We start from the raw sequence: 23,217 nt of genomic DNA on the forward strand, positions 1-23,217 counted from the left end.
GAAGTTATTCAACCTAATATTGAAAACGAAGAAAATTCCTCGGGTAGTATTTTAGTTTTCCTATATAAACAAAGGAGATGTACAAAATTATACAAATTATAAGAATATTAAGCTAATGAATCATACCATGAAACTTTGAAAAAGAGTGATTGAAAAAAGATTAAAGGAAACCAAGGTAAAAATCAATTTATATCCATGTTTGAAAGGTCAATGATATAAGCTTTATGCATATCATTACCTCTTCCCCATCTAGGATTCCCTGGCTCCTATGTCCTTGCTCCCTCAGACAACCACTTAAAATTGTGTCTTGCCTTTCAACACTTTTTGGGTTATTTTATGGACTTAAGTTTCTTGTTACATTGTGATTTGCCCTGACCTCTCTTCCCTACCCTTCTAACATTGTGCTTTACCTTTACATGCTTTTCCAAACTTTTCTGAGCTTAACTAGGATGGATTTGACCGTAACTCACAGCATTGTACTTTGCCTTGCCTGCTCATCCAAATTGTGCACCATTAATATCCTTCTAATTTTAAAATGCCTAAAATATCTTTAGAATCAACTCGATTATCAAATTATAAGTTCATTTCATACTTCCATACCAAATCAAACCGGAATAGGTTTATGTACATTCTTACTATAAGGATGGGTCATTCGAGCATATGTAAAATAGATATAATATACCATGATTTAAAATTTCTATCCGTGCCAAAATTTCAGTCTGAAACTAGAACGATACAGTTTCGGTAACATATCGTACCGTGCCGATATGATTTCGATATTTTTTCTATTTTTGTATTAATTGAACTTTTAATTTTATTAATCTCCATATTTATGAATATTTAAACTTTTATCTTAAGATAAAAATTCTATTATGTTGTTTAATAGTTATTTAAAAAATTTAAATAATATTCTTATATGAAAATATTTATTTTATTTATTACTTTTATTAAAATTAGATATTCTTCTTGTAATTTTTTATCAGATAATTTTCTTATATTAATTTTGTTAATACTGTAATTATGAATTATTTTTTCTCTTTGCTACTCTTAATTTTTGATAATGTATAGCAAATGACACCAAAGCAATAATTTTAAGATCCAGCTTAGAGACACGCACGTCAATTAGATAATTGATTCTATCGGCAATGTTTGTATTGCAATATAATTGAATGCAGCGGTAGGGTCACACGTCTAAAATAATATCTTGTCGATGGATATCTGAATGTTTCTAAATGTCTAAAAGCTTTTAAGAAATTCGACGTGTAATGAAAGAGAAACTTGATGGTAAAAAAAAATTAAAGTATAAACAACAATAACAACAACAACGTAAAATTTTTTATAAGCAAAGCACTATAAAATCAGTTTATGATGAATTTGAAGATTGTGATAAAGGTCTAAATAAAATGACGAAGAACTTTTAACAACTGTTGGTGTCTCTCGAACTCAATATGAATATGAGCAACATATGCGATATAGTGGTAATATAGTTGGCACTAGTGGAAGTGACTCGGCTGATGCTAGTGGAAGTGACTCAACTACTGCAACAACATTGGGGAGGAGCGCAAGTGTTGGTGTTACTTTAACATAAGATGATATTGATCGTTTCTTTCATTCTATAGGACGAAGGTGTGCAGTTAATATTGTTAATATTGATGCACCTAGACCAAGCTACCAAACAGACTAGGAGTGATGATGCATATACAAGGGATAAGAAAAAATCAATCGATCAAAATATTGCTAAATTTTTTTATTTCAATCGAATTTCCCCTAATACAGCGAACAACACATATTACCATAGCATTATGTCCAACATCTAAAAATCGAGTCTTGGTTTCAACTTCCGACTGCATATGAATTTGTTGGTTCATATTTAGATGAACAAGTTGAGGAGTTCAAGACTTGGATCCTATCATGCAAGAAGCAATGGGGCTTATACAGAGCTATATTGATGTGTGATAACTGGACATGACCTTTACGGATGAGCATTATCAACTTTTTGTTATATTACAATAAGGTGATATTTCATAAATCTATTGATACAACTATAATCATTCATGATGTATCTTGCATATATCGTTTGATGGATAGCATAGTTCAAAAGAAAAGTGTAGAACATATAATGCAGGTGATTACAATAATGATGTCAACTTCAAGAGGGTTAGAGTTATTAAAGCAAAAGTATCAACTATTATTTTTGACACCATGCACAGCATACTGGATTGATTTGATAATGGCAGATATTGATAAACTCGATATAGTGAAGAAGGTAGTGAAAAGAGATCAATCGTTAATAAAATTCCTCCATAATCATCATTGGGTTCATAGATTAATGAGGAAATTTATTGATGGGGAGATTCTACAACCAAGAGCAACTAGGTTTGCGACGCACTTTCTCTTGTCAAACTCGTTTCGGAAAAAAGTCAGATTTAAGGTCATGTTCACTTCTGAGGATAGGGAAGTCTCTTGATATTCTAGCATGACTAAAATTATTATATCTACTAGATTTTGGGACTATATTGCATATATTCTTATAACAGTAAAGCTCTTGTATGTCATTCTATGTAAGTCAATATGGACAAGAAACCACAAACGAACAACATTTATCACCTAATTCATGAAGCAAAAGAGGAAATTAAAAGACACCTACAATCACCAAGTATTAATATTATATTGATATAATTACTGTAAGATGGGACAACCAAATGGAAAAATATATTCATTTGGCAGGTGCATATTTTTTAATGATAAAGAAATTATAATATTGCTATTAATAATTATATATATTTAATTATTTTAGGTTATTATCCTAATTTGGCATATTAATATCGTTATAATCTTACCACAAATGAAGATTTGTTCGTGACTCTCATAAATATAATATCAAGGCTACAAACAAATAGGTAATTAGTTGTTGAGACTTTAAATGAAAGTCGATTATTTTGAGAGACATAATTTTTTTAGCGATCCCTTTGCAGTGCCATATTGACATAAAATGGATGCAAGGTAAATATAGCAAAAATTAATACTAATTATTATCAACAAATATAAATATTATTTTAATTTTGTTTTTATTTATCTTATAGCTGAGTGGTGGTTACAATATGGAGGATCAACCCTAAATATGAAAAATGTTAAGTATGAATTCTCTCACCGATGTCTTTAAGTGGTTGCAAAAAAAAAATTGATCAACTTTCTCCCTCATTCATACAAAAGTATGAAATTATCTTTCTTATGATCACTTAGAGAAGATAGTCTACGTTCATTATAATATGCGTCTTTAACTAAGAGCGATAATAGAAGAGAAGGAAGAACGAGAGTCTAGTGATGTAGACCCATTTGATATTAGATTTGTCAAACTGAAGATGATCAAATGATGGATTGGTAGAGCATTGTTTAGACTAAGAATCCATTACTAGGTGAAACAGGAGATCCATCATGACCATCTTAATTTCTTACTCAGCATATTGAAAAAATACAAGCTAGAGGAGTTATCGGTGAGGAAAATGATGATGAAGATTTTGACCAAGAATTTTGATTTTTTAGATCTAGGCCAAGACGTTCTCAAACATCCCAATCTTAAACTCAACCAAAGTTCGTAGATAAAGGCAAAACTTTTACAATTTTTACTAAAGAGAAAGGAAAAGGTAAAACTCTTGTGGCAAAAGGCGATTCGCTTGCCTCCAGCGCCCTCGCCAACCCGTCCCTAGGCCAACACGGAGAAAGTAAATCATGGGTGGCTACTAGTCATTAGTGCAAGTAGTCAAGGCATGGGGGAAGGGAAAAGGTAAAACTCTTGCTTTTAAGGGAACGGGTTAATTGAGAATTAATGAAAATCTACTTGATGCAATTAATAAGCAAAAACATGATGATAGTGGTGAAACATCATCACCTTCTGACACTGTAGTCCAACTAGAAGTTCGAAATGATGATAGTGATGTTGATAGCAATGCAAGTACTCATGGAAGTGATGGTTGTAAAACTTATATTTCCCCGATTCCAACACTAGAACCTTGGACATGTAAGAAAGGTTACACACATGCAACCCAAGATGATGATCATGGAGATAGAATTATTAAGAGTTAATGTCAATGTCAATATAAGGGTGACAATCAAAAGAAAACTCATAATTATCGAGATATGCAGGAGAGTTTAGTTGAAATTCTGATCGAAGTTCATCATACTCTGATGCATCATATGGTGATCCATCATATTAGAGCAAGAACGTATGTTTATCCTCATCTTATACTGGTACCAATTCTGATTCTAGTGGTGTTAGTTCAAGTCCAACTTTTAGTGGTGAATCGAGGCATGTTGGTGGACATATGGAAAAATCAATATCGATATTGCATATCATAGGATAATTATTTAATTTAGGTATTAGAGAACTATGGGTTGATCTAACTAGAATGTTGCAAGAACCAATACTTCTAATTCACGCTATACCTTTTGGTATTAAGAAGGTAACATATTATAATATATCAATTTTAATTCAAGATATAGATATATTAATTTTCTTTAAAAAATATATATTTATTTGTTTTTATTAATAATATTAATTTTCAATAATTGAGAATGTATATAAAATCAATATACAATTTATTTTTAAATTATTCACATAAATATATTTATCTAATAATTACTATATATATAAATATAATATACATTTTATTAATAAGCCGAAACCATTGAAGTGTCTTCTCTTTATTGGATAATATAAAATTCCATATTATCAATATTTGTAAACTAGATTGATAATTTTAAATATTTTTGAAATACAAAAAATATATTAAAAATTACATTAAATTTCAAGAATAATTTGAAGTTGTGAGAACAATAAATAACACCTGAAATAAAACCCATAGTAAGCATTTATAACAATCAAATATTAATAACAATAATTTTTTAATTAATATATACTAATATTTAAAAATAAAATAAAAAAAGTATCAAACCATATCAGCACGACATGATACGGCATTGAAGCCTTATCATTCCAGTATTAGATCGAAACCTCGGCATAAGTCAAAGTTTTAAACCATGATTTCACCACAGATTTTTATCAATCTATCCTTATGTGATTCCTCTTGAATCATATACTTGAGGCGTGGGTAGGGTCAGATGATTTCTTAACGGACTCCTCATTCATTAGATGGGGAAGATTGCCAAGATTTTGTAATCCCCGATTGAACCTTTACATAAAATAAGATCGATAGCATGACATTTTATGGGCTTAAGGTACAAATGTCAAGATAGGCAATCAGACTTGTTCAAGTTACATATGTAAAAGTCGACCCATTGTAGTGTGAAACAAATTTAGAGATAGGATAGAAACCCCTTCCTTTAAATGTGATTTAGGGTAAAAGTGTCATAATTTGAAAGAAAAAATGGCAAAAAAATATAAAAACTTTTGGGAATACATATTACATAATAGGTGTCAAGTACATATAACATAAGAGATCAAAGATCAGGCCCGTTTAAATTAAGGCAAGTATCAATGTGGTGGAGTAGGTAGATAAGGCAAGTACCAATGTCAGTTAGGTTATGCGTAACAAAAAATAAGGAATATGGGCGATCAGTTAGTCTATTAGTGTCATCTTTAGTTTGTCATCCTCAACGCCCTATCCCTAACCCTCCAAGGCACCTAATAGATTTTATAATCAAAGTACCTTCAAGGTAGGAGAAAATCCCTATTGGGGATTACGCCTTGGGTTTGGTAGTAGGAAATCATAAAAAAAAAATTATGATAGAGTCTTAAGAGAAATTATGTGGAAAATTCTAAAAAAGAAAGGTATTAGCATAGTACATATTGAAACAATTCAAGATATATATGAGAATATAATGACAAGAATGAAGGCTCCAAGCAAATTAACCGAAACCCTATAAAAATTGAATCACATCAAAGATCAATGTAAGCCATCATTTTACATTAGTTACGTATGAAATCACTGGGCACATCTTACATACATTATCATGGTACATATTGTTTATAGATGATATTGTTTTTAGCGATCAAATATATGGAGTAAATGCTAAATTCAAATCTTAAAAGAAAACATTGGAGAATAAATGTTTTAGGCTGAGAAGAATAAGATAGAATATATGAAACTTAAGTTTAGGAGATAACGAGTTACTTAAAACCAAAACTTTTAAGTATCTAAGATCGTTTTTTTTTTGTAAAAGGATGGAGGATGGAGTTGATAGAGATATTTTACATGGGATACAAGTAGGATTGCTGAAGTGGAGGGCATTCTTTGTGATGATAAAGTACCTCCAAAACTTAAAGGAAATTTTACGAAACAATGATTATATATGTTATGTTATATGGAGCTGAATATTGGGTTGTAAAGTAAACACACGAGCAGAAGATGAGTCATAGAGATAAGGACGTTAAGGTGGATATGTGAACATACGAGGATGCACAAGATAAGAAATGAGAGCATTAAAGAAAAAGTTGAAATTGCACTTATTGAGAAAAAACGCTAAGTGACATATACTTAGGCAGCCAATAAATATCCTAGTTAGGCGATGAGACCATAGCAAAAATACACGCTAATCGAGGAAAAGAGAAATCAAAGGAGACTTGGTTAGTAATAATAAAATAGTTAATTTAAATATAAATAAGAATATAGTAGTAAATTAAGCCCAATGGTGTAGGAGGATTCATATAGTTTACCACACTTAGTGTGATAAAGGCTTGGTTGTTGTTATTGTTATGAGTAGCAAGGATAACTTAATGCTCGAAAAGCGATAGGGAGAATAAAATGAACACTAGATTTAGATACGCATATACAATAATATCCACGAGAGATAATCTAGCACAAAGTAATGCATGATGTAATGGTTTAAGAGGGAAAGTCCTACTTGTAAGATAGAGTGTCAGAAGAGAAAGGAGGAGAGTGAGGTGAAGGGGTAGGTGACAAATGTGGGATGAATAAAGAGAAAGGAGGAGCATGGCAAGATGAGTGGTGAGAAATGGCACAAAATAGGTAGGAGGGTACAAGAACAATTAGAGGAGGGGAGGGATAATAGTGGAAAGTGAGGGGAGGCAAGATGGGTAGGGGAGGCACAATGACAGGAGGGGTAAAGGATAGTGGCATGAAGTATCGGGGCAATTTGGGTGGTGGTAAGTGATGAGAGAAGAGGGCAGGGCGGCACAATGACACAATCTATTACTGAGTGGGAGGGAACAAGTAGGAGGCACAAATCTTGAATCGAACGAATTTCCAAATCTAGATGCAGAAGTCAACATAGATGCAAGGGAGGGGGAGCAAGATTTATAGAGGGGGTAATTTTGAGAGTAGCAGAAGCACACTGGACTTGTAGAGATGAGATGATGGGATATTAAAGGAGGTTGCAACATGGATAAGGAGAATAAGGATGCACTAATACCAAGTTGAAAAATAAAATAACTAAGCTTATAACAATTTACATATATCGAGGTTTACAACTCATGTCTATAGTCTAGAGGCATAACAAATTTTACCTAAGTATTAGGCATATGAGTAGGTTATTTGTTCCTGTTTCATACAACAATGAGAAAGCAAATGCATAGAAAAACATGGAATTTTTTTAAAAAACCATACAAAGAATATATAGAAAAACCTGTGCTCTTCCGTGTATAAAAGAGGTAAATCTTTGGATTAGAAAAGAAGCAATAATTGTCATATAAATATACAAGTTCATACAAGTGAAACCTCTAGAAAATAAGGTAATAGGTGATCTCACCCATATGATTAGCGGAAAGTTGATAAGAAATATATATTGGATAAGTTTCTTGCTGCAGTTATACCCTAACAGTTTCATGGCCATGCACACAATTAGTTTCCATGAATGTGCTGATTGAAACATCAAGATGATCCACCACTCGTCATGTGTATTTCACAAACAACTCTGCCGTGAAATGAAATAATAATAGTCCAATAAACATGATCTTGTAACATGCATACGTCAATTTGTAGGTATTTCAAAAGGAATTGTGTAAACCCTATTTTTTGTCCAAAGCTCTTGAAATGCAGCATGTCTAATGACTCATTTTCTCAAAAACTAAAACACAAAAAAGCTTAAGCCAGATACATATGAATTTATTTCATGCACAGAAACTGATTACCTTTCTTCCCCAAATGGCAAATGAGATGCGACCACCATCAAGCTCTCCTGTAGGAATACTATTGATGGCATTAATGATAAGTCCAGTCCATGCCCATAACACAAGTGGATTGATTGACAATGGAGATCCTTCTTTCAGAACATCACCAAGAAGAAGTTTTGCTGTCCATATGTGACAGAAAATATTTTGTCAATGAGTCCACATACAAGAGAAAATACATATTTCTACCTATAGTCTTTTGAGCAGTGTGGAATAAAACATATCTTAGACTAATAAAGGCACGGGTATAATACTAAGTTTACAACAAACACAAACCATTTATTTGCATATTAATGCTTAATCTCAAAAAGTTGATTGTTGTTACTTTGGCAGAGTAAACAGAAATTACGGCTTATATCCTGTGCTACTGCATATTCTATAGCTAACTCCATTTTGAAAACCAACAAAAAGATGAAAAAGGACTTTAACATGTGAAGGATATGAAAAGCAAAGTCCTTGTTGAATATTTTCCATGCATATATTTGTTCTTGGAGGAGGCCTCAATGAAGAGGGAAGATATCTTAAACTAATTATTCTTAATGGTCTTTGTTCTTGTGCACTGAAAGTAATTCATACAAGCATACAGAAAATTATGATAGCCTTTGCATGAAGGTGCAGATGCCCACTAGCAAGGCAAGAGCAGTTTTACATATGGATATGGAATTTATGGATGAGAGCACATTAAACATGGGATAATTGATTACTCACCGATACCACCAGCAAGAAAGGATTCATGAAAGACTGCTGGATCAACCACAATGCCGATGCCATCAATGGGAGGCAAGATAAATCCTAAAATCAAAAGAAGTGCCCCTGCTGCAAACCCAGCCAATGGCCCTGCAGCTGACAACTTGAGGAGATCCTCACGGCTTGGTACAATACTTAAGATCCTTGTAATAGCACCGAAAGATCCAATCTGTAAGTAATTAATTCATGCATCAGTTTCAGAAAACAATGAGAACAGGAAACCAGAAATGTGATCATTTGATCACATTAGTTGCACTTAGTTGCTTAATATAATAAGAACAAAGAGGTTTGATCATTTGATTGCATTTATTGGGATTAGGTGATTTTAACCTATAATTTTCTCAAGAAATAAAGCAAGCAATAGGCAAGACATCTATCACACAAAATTGATAAGTAGAGATTATATGCAAATAATCTTTTTATCATGACTATGGCGATATCTCCATCTGGCACTGCTATTAGATTCATTAATCTGCAAGAGCTGCATTGTTCAAATAGAAATACAGTGCAGTGTGGGTCTGCAAATGTAGTGTTTCCATAACTTGACTGCACCAGTGCTTCAGCTGGGAGTTCATGCCAAAGGTTGAAGATTATGAAAAGTGTTCATACCCCATACTGGTGTAAACAAGCCACAAGAGATGAGCTTGGCCATATATTGAGCTTGGTAGTGTTTAAACTTGTTGATTTTCTTATCAAGTTTGTTCAAGATTATTTATTAAATGTTACTGAGCACACTAGAGCTTTTTATCAAGCTCAACTTGAGGCATTTGTATTCTTATAATTTAGTTAAAATATTGATCTGCTAAATGAAATTTGTATAATTTTCTCATTTTTAACTTAGTATATATAATTTAAAATTAAAAATGTTAAATTTTATATATTTAATAAAAACAAGATTAATCGATTTAGAAAAGTTATTTATAAATTGTTAATGGGCTCTCTTTATGGACGTTACTGAGCCAAACTGATTAGTGTTTGAGTTTGTTTGTTTTATATTAACATAATGAGCTCTTATTGAGTCTAGTACCAAAAGCTTGTTCGTAAACATTTGTTCATTTACAACTCTAAAAACCCCTATGACCTAGACAATTTACCTGGGTTTTTATTCTTTAAATATAATTTAGTACCACTTTAGTTGAGCAGTTGAACCATTGACAAATATGAATGTTTTTAGGCAAGTTCCAATTTACAATAAAACCATTGATCAAAATGACAGTTCGTGAGTAGTCTGAGTTTACAATCAGTCTATGTACTCCAAAGTACTCACTTCAGGATCCTTTTTAACTGGAAAGTAGATGTAAAATTGTTTGAGTAAACCAATAAATTGTGCACATTCATAAGGTGTACAATTCACATTTACAATGCAGTCAATATCATAACCTCAAAGTGAGAGAATGCCTAAGCCATGAATCATATAACAGTTAACTACATCAATATACAACATGTTACTGTCTTTGATTTGCAGAAAACCATTAGTTTAGGATCAAAATGCATGTGGAAAATAAGGTTTTATCAATGAAAACTCTTTATCATTCAGGAAAACCAGTGTAGTTATGAAAAAAGTATAAGCCAAAAGTTAGGTAGCAGATCTTACCTGCCAACTAGGAACAAAAAAAGGCACTCCAAGCTTGATGCCAGTATCTCTGGCAATTAAAATATGACCAAACTCATGAACACCTATAATTAGTGCAGTTATAAAGGCTCCAGGAAGGCCATTTTTCAACAGTTCCAGATTATCAAATGTTGATCTGAAAGAAAGTCTAAATGTAAGTAATTAATATCTAAAAGAACATTAGAGATTTCAAGAGAATAACAAAAACAAAATCCAGCTGACTAATATACAGTATACACAAAGGGTATAAAAAAATCTAATCTTCCATTGATTGAATGGTTTCTGAGTATTGTTCACAACAGCTTGCATGAGAGAAAAGAATTGTTGAAGTGTATCATAAAGAATAGAAAAAAGCAGGTGAGAAAAACTCATACAGCAAGTTTGACTGCAGAAAAGGGACATTTCGAAGAAGTAATGTGAAGATGGTAACCAAGCCAAATGCCCCTGCAGCAAACCATTCTGGAACAGCTGCAAATGAAATTTATCTGAAGCACATCAAAATCAGATATATACAAGCTCTTATACATCGTATCCTGCTCCAATATATCACTCTAATGCATCTAGAGTCATCTGAACCAATAAAGTGATATCAGCAATGAAAATAGTTATGTCAAAATTAAGACAGCCACTTTCTCATAAATAGAAAATGTCCTGCGGCATAAGGCAACCTGAAATTTCTAATTACCAGTAGTTTCTGGCTGCAAGGTTTGCTTTGGCACCACTACTGCAACCGGCTTGTCATCCTCTGGATTGATAAGGAGGAAAAGCTTATACTGATCTCCAAACTTGCCCTGTCAAGATAAGTCAGCTGGAAACTCTGTAGGTTGCTATGTTTTATAGGTTCTTAACAGTCACATGAAATAAAATACATTGAACCCACCTGCATTCTATTTGTTATCTTTTCATAACTTTTTGCTGGTTTTCCTCGAAGATTACCCTTAAATAACACTCCTCCCTATTATGAAAGACAATGGATGGTATAACTCAGTGAAACCAACCTAAGAGATTGAAGATTGAACAATTATCAATTCAAAAGTTGCACAATTCAACAACTTCAGTTTCTAATAACATATGAACCTAGTATTTTTTTTATAAAAAAATATCATAAACAACCTGTACATTGAGCTTTCAGACAATTTAAAATCAGTTCAAGAAAACATTTGTTCACCATATTGAAACTATGCAATTTGGAAAGAAAAGAAACTAGTTTGTATATGTAAAGATTGGCATTTTCCTCAAAAATCAAAATTATATCTACAACCTCGTGAAAAGATCCATATAACCAATTCCACAATATGGGGCTTATGGTTAATCTGTGGTTGTTGCAACTTCCCTCAAAAATATTTACTGTGAGACTGACATCAATAAATAGCAGTTTTCACACACATATTCAATAAAAGAACAATTAAACTTACTTTTTCAAAGTTGGTCTGCACATGAAGAACAAAGATAAAAGGGTGACTACTATACCACCCTTCTAAATATGATCAACTGACTACAGACGTCCTTAGCTTGTGTTGAGATGCTATTGTTTCCTAGCAGAAGTTGCTTTTCATTTTTTACCGTCATGCAGTCATGCCTTTTACCTATTGAATAAAATCCTAGCAAGCATTAATTGACTAAATAAAAACTACAATTATCCTAAACTAGGTATATAAAATTTATTATTAACTCATTTGACAAGGAACCATAACTGGGATAAGGAATATGTAAGTTGAGGGATATAAATAAGTTTTGATTATAATAACAGTGTTATAACTTATAAGAATCACTTAAAACTAGGGGTACAAATGAGCCGAGCTCAAGCTCGAGAAAATTAAAGAGGCTCGGCTTGAGCTCAACTGAGTTTGTGAATTTGAGCTCAAGCTTGGCTCGGCCATTTAATCATGGGCCCGAGACTCGAAACAATGAATTTAAATGAAAAAATAAGTTGCGCAGGCTAGGATTCAACCCTTCAACCTCTAGCAAACCCAATGAAACACTCTAACCACAAACACCTCCTCAACTTATTATTTAATTTTAAAGTCGTAATTATTTTAAATACTAGAATATTGAATTAGCCTGGCTCGAACAGGCACAATGAGCCATTGAGCCAGTATTAAATGGGCTCGAGATCGGCTCGAATATTAAACGAGCCGACTCGAGCTTGGTCAACTCCGAGCTCGAGTCGAACTTTCACCGAGCCGCTCGCGAGCGGCTTACCTCATTTGCACCCCTACTTAGAACCAATGAGGAGCTGAGGGATATAAATAAGTTTTGATCATAATAATAGTGTTATAACTTATAAGAATCACTTTAAACCAACAAGGACAAAAAAAAACAAGAATTTAAGATCTTTGCTAACAAACCGTGTCAACCAGGAATGTGGAAAGCCATTTCCTTTAATATAAAATGGCAAAATTATTCGATGCTTTGATAGACAAAAGTGTAAATTGGACTTCCATGGTCCTATTGACACTAAGGAACATGGGCATTATTTTACAAGAGGTGGGGTCGCAATGTTCTTTATTTTGCATAAATACGAAGTATGAGAATCATGTTTATCATATTACAACTGTTTTATAATTGATGCCAACAACATATCAGTCCTATAAAGGAGAAAGATTCAAATGGCAGGAACAAATTTCTGTAAGCAAGCATTTTCTTGGATGACCAAACAACAAATTAACTCACTTAGCTATCCAATCTGATTATAACTATGGCAGAAAAGTCTTATCCTTGAACTTCTTTCTTTTCCATTGTCATTGCGTATAATTTCCCATTCTTCAAATCAAGAAAATTTCATTTCCCCTCCTCACTTTACTATTCTTCCTTTTGTAGATACAAATGAGCTATCGAATCCTAAACAATCCTAAAGTCTGAAGTATAAATGCACTTACCAAATAGTATATCTCATCAACGAGGGACAACCAGAATTAAACATCTATCCATATAGCCCAAAATAGGTGATTCAATTCCATTAGAGAGAGGTTTAGCACTAAAATGGCATCCAACAGAGGAAAATCAACACAATCCTTTGAGGACATGGTGGAATCGCATCAGAGGGTGATCACATGGGGATGATCTTTGCATAGGAGCTGACAAAGATCTTAAATGTGGTGAGAAGAGGCGTAAAGCAAATCTCCAATGAACAGTGAAACCTTAGATTTTGGAAGGTAATAGATGGATTAGACAAGTCTCTTTTCTTTACTTCTTCCCCATGTTCTCCCTCCTCTTTTTCTTCTTCCTCTTCCACTCCCTCCTCCATCCTTCTTGGTCAATGCCATTGGCACCACGATATGCTGGTCAGCACCAAAAGTCTATCAAACACCAAAACCCCAACATGGAACAAGATTTTAAACCTTGAAGGCAATACATTTATATTTGGGTGATTGAGCAAACCTTAGCTGGAAGTATGACAAATGATGTTTTTTGAATAGTTAGCAAAGCAACATCAGACTAAACCACATATAAGTTAAAAGTTAAATCCTTAATAGACCAATTTCTAGTTACAAAAACAGAAGCTTCACCTCATAAGTTTCCTGGCTGGTTACAAAAAATGTGTCAAAACCAAAAACTTGATCTTTAAGGATGTCAATAATTGCCTTCGAGATCTTCATAGTTTCATCAAATTGTTGCTGTAAAGAAGAATATTTTAGCCAAAAAATTACAAAAAACACTATAACAAAAGCAAGTAAGCATAATTGTCCCAAAATATCACCTTCATTCCGGGCAAAGGTGAACCAATAGCAAACTCCAACTCATCATCCTTGACCTACAGTGGGATTAGTACTGACAAAGCCATTCAAACCTATGCAACAAGGAAACAAATCTTAAAATACCGTGTCACTATTTTGAGCCACAAATTCTTCCTCGTTATTTTCAACTTTTACTTCCTGATCCAACAGTTTGTTGCTAGAAGCCACATCCTTATCCTGGGGATACACGACAACAACCATGAAGGAACTTCTCATAGTAAGGACACAAATCTTCTGCATCATTAAACAATTTTCAGAGCATCTATCATGCGGTCTTGTATATATATATATATATATATATATATATATATATATATATATATATATATATATATATATATAATACTACTTTTCAGTCTTAATCATTGTTTATGCTGTGTTTCCTTGGAGGAGGATCAGATATTTTTCCCATCTATCTCCATGAACCACTATAAGAGCCCGTGTCCTTCATAGTTATTGGCCATCTTTGTTGGTTATATTTCACCTTTTTAACATTTAGTAATGCATAACCTTATTGTTCCAATGGAAAGAAGAAACTGGAATTAGCTTTTTGAAAATTTCCAAACAAATCATTTCAGCTAAATCTTTCAATTTTTATTCTACCATGTTCAGATTTATGTAATCATCCATCTGTCAACCACTCGGAGTACATTGAAAGGATAGAAATTGGCAATAATTGAGCTTGTGATGTGCTCCAATAGTCGATAAAAGGATGTTGGTAAGGAGAAATACTCAAACCAACTTCTCACAAACTTGGACGACTTCATGATTGAGAACAAGGGGAAAAGGAAGGCGCTGCAGTGTAAGCAATGTACGCCAACATCCTCATACTACACAGTGTTGAGGTTTTCAGAATGAAAGCATTGAGGGCATTACAAGCACCTGATTCAATCCCATTTGATGTGGTTCAAAACATTTCTCCCTTTCTCTTCCTCTTTTTTCTAAAACAACCTTTTTTTAAGATGGATGTTTTCTTCGAGATTGAAGGGGAGTCTTGGCGCAACGGTAAAGTTATTACTTTGCGACCTAAAGGTCATGGGTTCAAAACCTGGAAACAACCTCTTGCAAAAAGTAGGGTAAGGCTGCGTACAATGGATCCTTCCTCGGGACCCCACTTTGTGTCTTCTTCAAGATCAGTACCTACTCCTTCAAGAGACCGTACCTATTCCTTCAAGATAAATGTCTTCCCTTCACTGTGGATACCTATTCTAATGAGTTGAAGCCCTTCCCATCTGGCCAATGCCTCATGAGTTGGAGTTCATTTGAAATCAGCACCCACCAAGCACTTATTGTGCTACGAGATTAATCAAGGGATAACAGCAAATCACTGCCCACTTTGAGCATTGACTCCAAACCGCACTACCCTTCACATAAGTAGCAATGTGTCTCTTGAGGTATAGAAATAATTTCTCTTCATTTGAAACATCTTCAACTTATTGTGAGATGCCTTGGGCCTAATCTAACTGAAGATTCATTAATAGGGTAAGTGAGAGGTTGCAAGACACACATTGTGTTTTTCTCAAAGAGTCGCGACCAACAATGGACATGTGATGTCAAATCTTTTTAAGGTGAACTTTCAACATATTGATCCTAAGGTAAAAGAAGGTTCTAATTTCGCAACCTAATAAATAGTTTGTATTACTTGAATTAAAAAATAGAGTAAGCTCCATACTAGTTCACGATCATTAGAATTTGACTTTATAGTATTTTAGTGCCCATTTTAATTAGTGACTTATGACTGAAAATAACGAGTAATGGTGTAATCTTGTAATAGATATTCTAGCATATAGGAGCATTAAAAGAGTTCATGGAATTAAAGGCATGAGTTAGGAATCTACTTAGAGGTGGGTAACCCTTTGCTGCCTTCCTTGAGTGTTCTTTTATGCATGATAGCTTAAGTAGGCATGAGAAAATGAAATGAGCAATAATGAATATTTTCCATTCAATTTAAGAATTAATTGCTTTACTAACAATAAAATGAGAAAAAGAATATATTTATGTGGGGCTTATTAAATAAGTTTCTTTGCAATATTACATGAGATGTTATGAGTTATGACAGATATCTTTGTTTTGTTTTATGTTACTGCATGAGATGTCATGGTAGATACTTTTGTTCTCTTCATTTGAGCATGAGATACTATGATAATTCTCTTGTCGTTTTTAAGTTATTGCAAGAGAAATCTTGATTTATTTATCTTTTGCTAATACCATGATAACCCTATGTTGGAAATGAAATACTTTAATAATGTGTGCAAATAATATATTTTTGAAGAAATCACAGATTAATGGCTCACATAGGGTTGTCCCCTAAAAAAATATGTTACATATTAAATCTACTAAAATTTGATGAGATACAAAAGAGGCCGATGAGAAAAATAAGGCACTACATCAAACTAATCCTTAATAATAGTAAAAGGAGAATAAATCATATATGATAATGCAACTTCAACCAACCATCCAAGTGCAAGTCACTATGTGTGAGTTGCAGACTTCAAGTAACATATATCATATATACCCTTACATTATTGAGTAGTGCATGAGATGCCTTTGCCCACATGTGTGATTGTTGTAGCCAAAGATAATATATTAGATGCTACTTTAGATAGTTGGAGATTATGACACAAATATGAAGTTGAAATGTCCAAAGTTGGAGAATAAAATTTTAAATTAAAGATCAAATAGATAAAACTTGACATAACCAAAGAGAGCTCAATTATAGGCATTAGTTTCTTGAGTTATTATTGCTCTTTTACATTTGAGCTTATTATATCATGCAGAACTTTATATGCATTGAGTGCATTATTTTGTATATTGTCCCTCTACCTTCGCCCTTTTGAATGTATAGGTAGGGTGGCTCAAACTAGAAGTTAAGTCAAATTTATAGGTATAATGTTAATTGTTTATGTTATTCTATGATGTGCTGAATGGAGTTAATTGTTCATTTATATGTTTATGTTATTCTATGATGTAATTATATTATTTTGTGTGTATATACTATAGCTTTTGAATCATGGAATTATCCCAATTAACATGGCTTTACTCTTATTGGGTAAAGTAGCCTCTAATTTGTGACAGTCGAAATGAACATAATCATAAAAGTATTAAATGTATGGTTGTAAAAAGCCCTACTTGACCACCTAGGCACATTTGTTTTAAGGGGCCAATCAATGATCGCATATGACTGCATACATTATTTGTATACTATATCTGTAGCAATAGAATCTTATTTAGTTCACTTACTAAACCAAATAGACTTAAAATTCTAAGCTTCCTAAATAGCTTATAACTTTTAGGTATTTCCTTAATAGCTATTTTGCAAGTATTTGATATAATATTTTTTAATATTTTAGTACTGACAAAATATGCCTCCACATTTATTCTTGCATACTATATATATGTGTGATACAATATACTGCCTACATGCACTTTTTGAAATCTTGAGTAAATATTTTAAACTATTGTATAATGGACAACCACAGCAAATATATAATTCATTTTGACACTAATACAATAATATAGTGCGATAATAATATGAAGTTACTTGGTTGATGATAGAATCCACATAGTCATTATCTTAGAAAAGGTCATTAATGGATGGTGTGGTTGCTTTTCAACCCTCAATACACAGAAAACACACCAATTTAGCTTTATTCAAAGTAGAAATAACCACATTTTCTAAGGCTTCTCTGACTATCAAACAATTTGCAGCATAACAATAATGAAGAACATAAAACCCACACTGGAGACCAATAGATATTTGGAACTTCAATAGTCAATTTGACCTTATTGACTATATGTTAAATCAAAATCAAGAAGGTTTATGATCCCACAAAGAAAAATAAAACAAAAGTTCCATATATAAATAGGAATATAGGGGTATCTAAAAGTGAGCACTAGCACGTAAGCTAATTATGTTATGAATGTTATATTGATTTTATTGGAGAAACAAAGATTATGTAGTTTAAATGAGGAAAGGACTGGAGGACTAGGGTAACTTATGAAGCCAATTGCAAATCGAAAGCATAGAAGTCAACAATTCCAACATCGCTGTGAGTCTAACCAATAATACCCTTAGCTTCCAACCCCACCTCACCCTCCCTTGTGTCCTCCCCTGACAACAAGCAAAGCATGAATTTCCTATTATCTTTCTTCTCGTCTCCCATTCTCTCTGCCTTTAAGTAAACACTGCTGAAGGAGAGCCATTTTCAAACAACATTAAACAAATGAAAAGAAAAGTCTAAAACACAGCATAAATGAATATGAACATTAAACTTCAACTCATCAATAATATTAAAATTTTGAAGTATCATGTAATGGAGCATTGCAACAAATATATAATTGAATTTTCACATAGTGCTGTAATATAGTGTGACAAAAATGCAAAGCTAATCATTGCTGATAAAATCCACATAGCCATTATTTTGGACAAGGCCATCAATCGATGATGGTGGGGCTCCTTGTCTCGGTGCCAAGTTCTCCTGCCGAAATGGTTCAACCCTCAGTACATGGAAAAGTCGTCAATTTAGGCTCATCTAAACTAAAGAAAATAAGCACATTTTCTAAAAGTTCTCAAATGCCAACGCAATTTGAAACGTAACAAAAATGAAGTAAAATTTGAACTCTCCACAAAACATTTGGAGGGTTTATGATCTCACGGAGAAAGAAAAACAGAAGTTCTGTGTAGCAAGTAGAAATGCAGTGTATTGTAAAAGAGAGGACTACCACTCAAGCCAACCAACAATGAATGCCACATAAAATATCTAGTAGAAACAAAGATTCTGCAGTTTAAATGAAGGCAGGAGAAGGACTGAACGACTAGGGTAACACATGAAGCCAATTGCAGTTAGGTAGCACAGAAGTCAACAGCTACAACTTCACTATACCGAAATAATGAAAATGAAACAGTGACAACAAGCAAGAGATAGTCCATTTCAACAATAAATAAATAAATAAATAAGACATTAGAAAAACGCACCTTTTCCTCGTCGTTATCTGGCTCAGTCTCCGTCATGCCCTGGCACGCTATCCAATATCTTCTCGACTTCAACCTGAATCGAGGAAATGGAATCCATTCAACGAAGAGGGAGAAGAGGTGAAAGTGCACCATTTTGCTGTGACGCCAGCAGACCTGAGGAGGGTGGGAGGTTTGGAATACAAGCTCCGGAAGGGTAGCGCATTCGTGGAAGAAAACGCAGGCGTGCAGAGGTAATCCCAGGAGCGGAGAGCGCTGCAATTGAAGCATTGGGAGGCGCAGGAGAGATCCGCCGTGAAGCTCATGTGTATTTGCGAATGGCAGCCTGAGAAAGATGTGATTTGCTACTATCAGTTCCCGGTGGCAGATTGCGTTCGCCGGAGGAAGAAGGCGGAGAGCATGCGAAATCTTATCCGTTGCCGAGCGGACGAGAGAGCGAGGGAGCGAAGCAGATTTTTTACTTTTTTTTTTATTTTTTTTTTTTATTTGTTCTCTCTGCCTCCAATTCCAACGAAGAAGTGGAAGTGGAAGTGGAAGTGTCCGACCCGCATCCATCCAGCTTCACATTCATATTATTGTCGGGTATGGATCGGATTTTGGATAGTTAATGGATCCGAGTTTTCCGACCCGCATCCACATTTCATTCACATTATTAACGGGTATGGATTGGATTTTGGATAAGTTTTTGAAAATCGAATGTGAGTTAAATTGTAATTAATTTGCATTCTATTAAATTCCTGTTTTAATATTATTGCATCGGATCTCACCCATCCCATTCTTAGGGTTAAGACCCTCGGTAATGTTTCTGGTATTTTGATTTATGATTTGAAATTCATATTGTATCTGACTAAATAGTTGAAATATATCATTTCAATAAAATTTCAAAACTCAATATTATTCATCGTTGGAACAATAGTGTCATTGTATCCATCATTTCAATGAGTTTCTCCGGAAGGTGTAACATCAAAATTCTCCGGGAGGTCATTCATTTCAGTACTATTCTTATTCAAACATGCTTCACTTTTGAGTTTTGATGGGATCTAGTACATTAAGACTTGGTCGCAAGAGGGATGGATAAAAGAAGCAATGGAGAGGTTCTTGATATTTGATCTTATTATAGTAAAGATGATTCTACTCACTCTAGATGTCTCTCACAATCCATCTCCAATTATATGAAGAGTGATCAATTACAAAATTAATTTATAGTCAATTGTTAAATTAGCTAGGGGATATACTCACCTCCAATGTTTGATCTTAGACCCAATAGCAGGATATATAGGAGATAAATATTGACTCGATTAAGAGAGAAATATTTTTTTTTACTTTTTTAGAATTTGATTGACTTAAATGGTTTAAGAAATGCAATAACTAATTGTTTTCCAGTTAATTTTAATAGTGTGTTTAGTATAAAAAATGATTTTTGGAGTAACGACTATATAAATCAAATTGTTTCCAATAATTTACCAAATGGCACATATAGAAATTTAAATTTATCAAAAGGCGTATGTTACTTTGATATTTACCAAAGAACGCACTTTTTAAAGTGCATTTCCTATTTTATCCTTTTGACAAATATGATTTTTTTTTCTTTTCACTGTTGTTTCTCACTCTCTCTTCTATTTACTTTCTCCTATGCATGCAACCAATCTAATTTTTCCTCTTCGCTCTTCTCTTTCTTCTCTTTTTTCCCATGCGTGCATGCATAACATAGGCCTGATATATAAATCATATCAGGACCACAATATTAAGAGATTAGTTGATTTTTTTATAACATTTGAATACATTTAGAGGAGTCGAAATAATCAATAGATAATATATTTGAATTCTTTGCAACCCTATAAATCAACAGAGACTGATCCATTATTTATTTCAGCTTTTACGAAGGTGTAAAATTATAATAATGATGAATTGGCAAAAATCCTCATGCGTGGGTCTAATATGAATCATATCAGGCCCACGTTAGGCCTGATATGGAATCATATCAGGCACAACATAGACCTAATATGATTCATATTTATTTTGATGATTCTTTTTTATTATATTTTAATATCTTTTAGAAGTTAAAATAAATAATAGATAGCATATTTGAACTCCTCGCAATATAAGAAATCCACAGGAACTGAAATAGGTGCAATCGGAGCTCTCTAGGTCCATAAGTGGATTTTGACCGAAACCCACTCATCAACCTAGAGACCTCAGATTGCAGTCATTTTAGGTCCTGTGGATTTCTAAAATTGCAAGAAGTCTAAATATGCTCTCCATTGTTATTTTTTTACATTCCTAGTGGTGGACCAGAGGGTTTGAAAAACTTAAATATCTCTTTCTTTCTTTTTTTTTTTTCTTTTTTTCTGTTGGTAGGTCTGATATCTCTTCATATATGACCCAATAACAAAAAGAAAAAGAAAAAAAAAGATTTGGGATTTTCAAAACTTCTAGTCTACCACTAGAAATGTCGAAAATAACAATAGAGAACATATTTGGACTCTTTGTAATTTTAAAAATCCAAAGGACCTGAAATGGATATAATCTGAGGTCTTTAGGTCGATCAGTGGGTTTCGATCGAAATCCACTGATAGACCTAGAGAGTTCTGATTGTACTCATTTCAGTTCCTATGGATTTCTGATGTTACAAGAAGTTCAAATATGCTCTCCATTATTATTTTCGGCATTCTTAGTGGTGGACCAGAGATTTTGAAAAACCTAAAACGTATGAGGATTGTTTTGCCGATTCTTTCTTATTATATTTTAACATCTTTTAGAAGTATAAATAAATAATAAATAGCATATTTAAACTCCTTACAACATCAGAAATCCACAGAAACTAAAATAGGTACAATCAGAGCTCTTTAGGTCCATCAGTAGATTTTGACCGAAATCCACTGATCGACCTAGAGACCTTAGATTCTAGCCATTTCAGGTTCTATGGATTTCTAAAATTGTAAGAAGTCTAAATATGCTCTCCATTGTTATTTTTGACATTCCTAGTGGTGGACCAGAGGTTTTGAAAAACTTAAATATCTCTCTCTTTCCTTTTTTTTTTTCTTTTTTCTATTGTTAGACCTGATATTTTCCCATATCAGGCCCAATAAAAAAAAAGGAAAAAAAGAAAGAAATAGATATTTAGGTTTTCAAAACCTCTAGTACACCACTAAAAATGTCGAAAATAACAATGGAGAGTATATTTAAACTCTTTGTAATTTTAGAAAACCACAGGACCTGAAATGCCTGCAATTTGAGGTCTCTAGGTCGATCAGTGGATTTCGGTCAAAATCCACTAATGGATCTAGAGAGCTCCAATTGCACTCATTTCAGTTCTTGTGAATTTCTGATGTTGCAAGGAGTTAAAATATGCTCTCTATTATTATTTTCGACATTCCTAGTGGTGGACCAAAGGTTTTGAAAAACCTAAATCTCCCTTTCTTTCTTTTTTCTTTTTTTTTCTATTGTTGTGTCTGATATCTCCCCATATCATGCCTAACGTGGGCTTGATATCTTTTTATATCAGGCCCAACGTGGGCCTGATATCTCTTCATATCAAGCTCGGCAATAAAAAAAGGAAAAGGAAAAAAAAGAAAGAGAGAGATTTAGTTTTTTCAAAGTCTTTGATATGCTATTAGGATTACCAAAAATAACAATAGAAAGTATATTTGAACTCCTTTCAATTTTAGAGATACATATTAGGAATGCTATTAGTTTTTTGTCAAATTTTGATCTAAATTGATACCATAGTATGTGTGATTATTGAGAGCAATCTTTTTTATGGTATCAAAGGGGGGGAATGGGAAAGTTTAAGTTAGAAACTTTTATTTCTCCATATTTGTGTAAGAAACTTGAAAATTAAATTGATAGAGCATATGCTAAAGGGGAGCTTGGATTTTATACTTTATGTTTGTACTATGTTTGTAATTTTTAAAGTTATTATTTATGCCCAACTTAAACATATTGCTACATATCAAAAAAGGAGAGATTATGAGTACAATCGACCTAGGTTTGATCAAGTACG

General features: G+C 33.3%; 1 protein-coding gene across 1 annotated transcript in view; it reads right to left on the reverse strand.

Annotated features, from left to right (window-relative positions):
* The window catches only part of LOC122010372 (probable zinc metalloprotease EGY2, chloroplastic), a 30,006-nt gene extending 10,286 nt beyond the window's left edge, over window positions 1-19,720 (reverse strand). Inside the window, exons 1-11 of the mRNA XM_042566880.1 lie at window positions 19,371-19,720; window positions 19,218-19,290; window positions 14,327-14,419; window positions 14,206-14,259; window positions 14,015-14,122; window positions 11,386-11,460; window positions 11,191-11,296; window positions 10,880-10,973; window positions 10,488-10,641; window positions 8,855-9,062; window positions 8,108-8,268 (exon numbers count right to left, since the gene is read on the reverse strand). Of these exons, the coding sequence (XP_042422814.1) occupies window positions 8,108-8,268; window positions 8,855-9,062; window positions 10,488-10,641; window positions 10,880-10,973; window positions 11,191-11,296; window positions 11,386-11,460; window positions 14,015-14,122; window positions 14,206-14,259; window positions 14,327-14,419; window positions 19,218-19,290; window positions 19,371-19,519 (1,275 nt within the window). The 5' untranslated portion in view covers window positions 19,520-19,720. The remainder of the gene's footprint in view (window positions 1-8,107; window positions 8,269-8,854; window positions 9,063-10,487; window positions 10,642-10,879; window positions 10,974-11,190; window positions 11,297-11,385; window positions 11,461-14,014; window positions 14,123-14,205; window positions 14,260-14,326; window positions 14,420-19,217; window positions 19,291-19,370) is intronic.
* Between the last annotated feature and the right edge of the window lie 3,497 nt (window positions 19,721-23,217).

This window comes from Zingiber officinale, chromosome 8A, assembly GCF_018446385.1.
Source record: "Zingiber officinale cultivar Zhangliang chromosome 8A, Zo_v1.1, whole genome shotgun sequence".
NCBI classification, from domain to species: domain Eukaryota; kingdom Viridiplantae; phylum Streptophyta; class Magnoliopsida; order Zingiberales; family Zingiberaceae; genus Zingiber; species Zingiber officinale.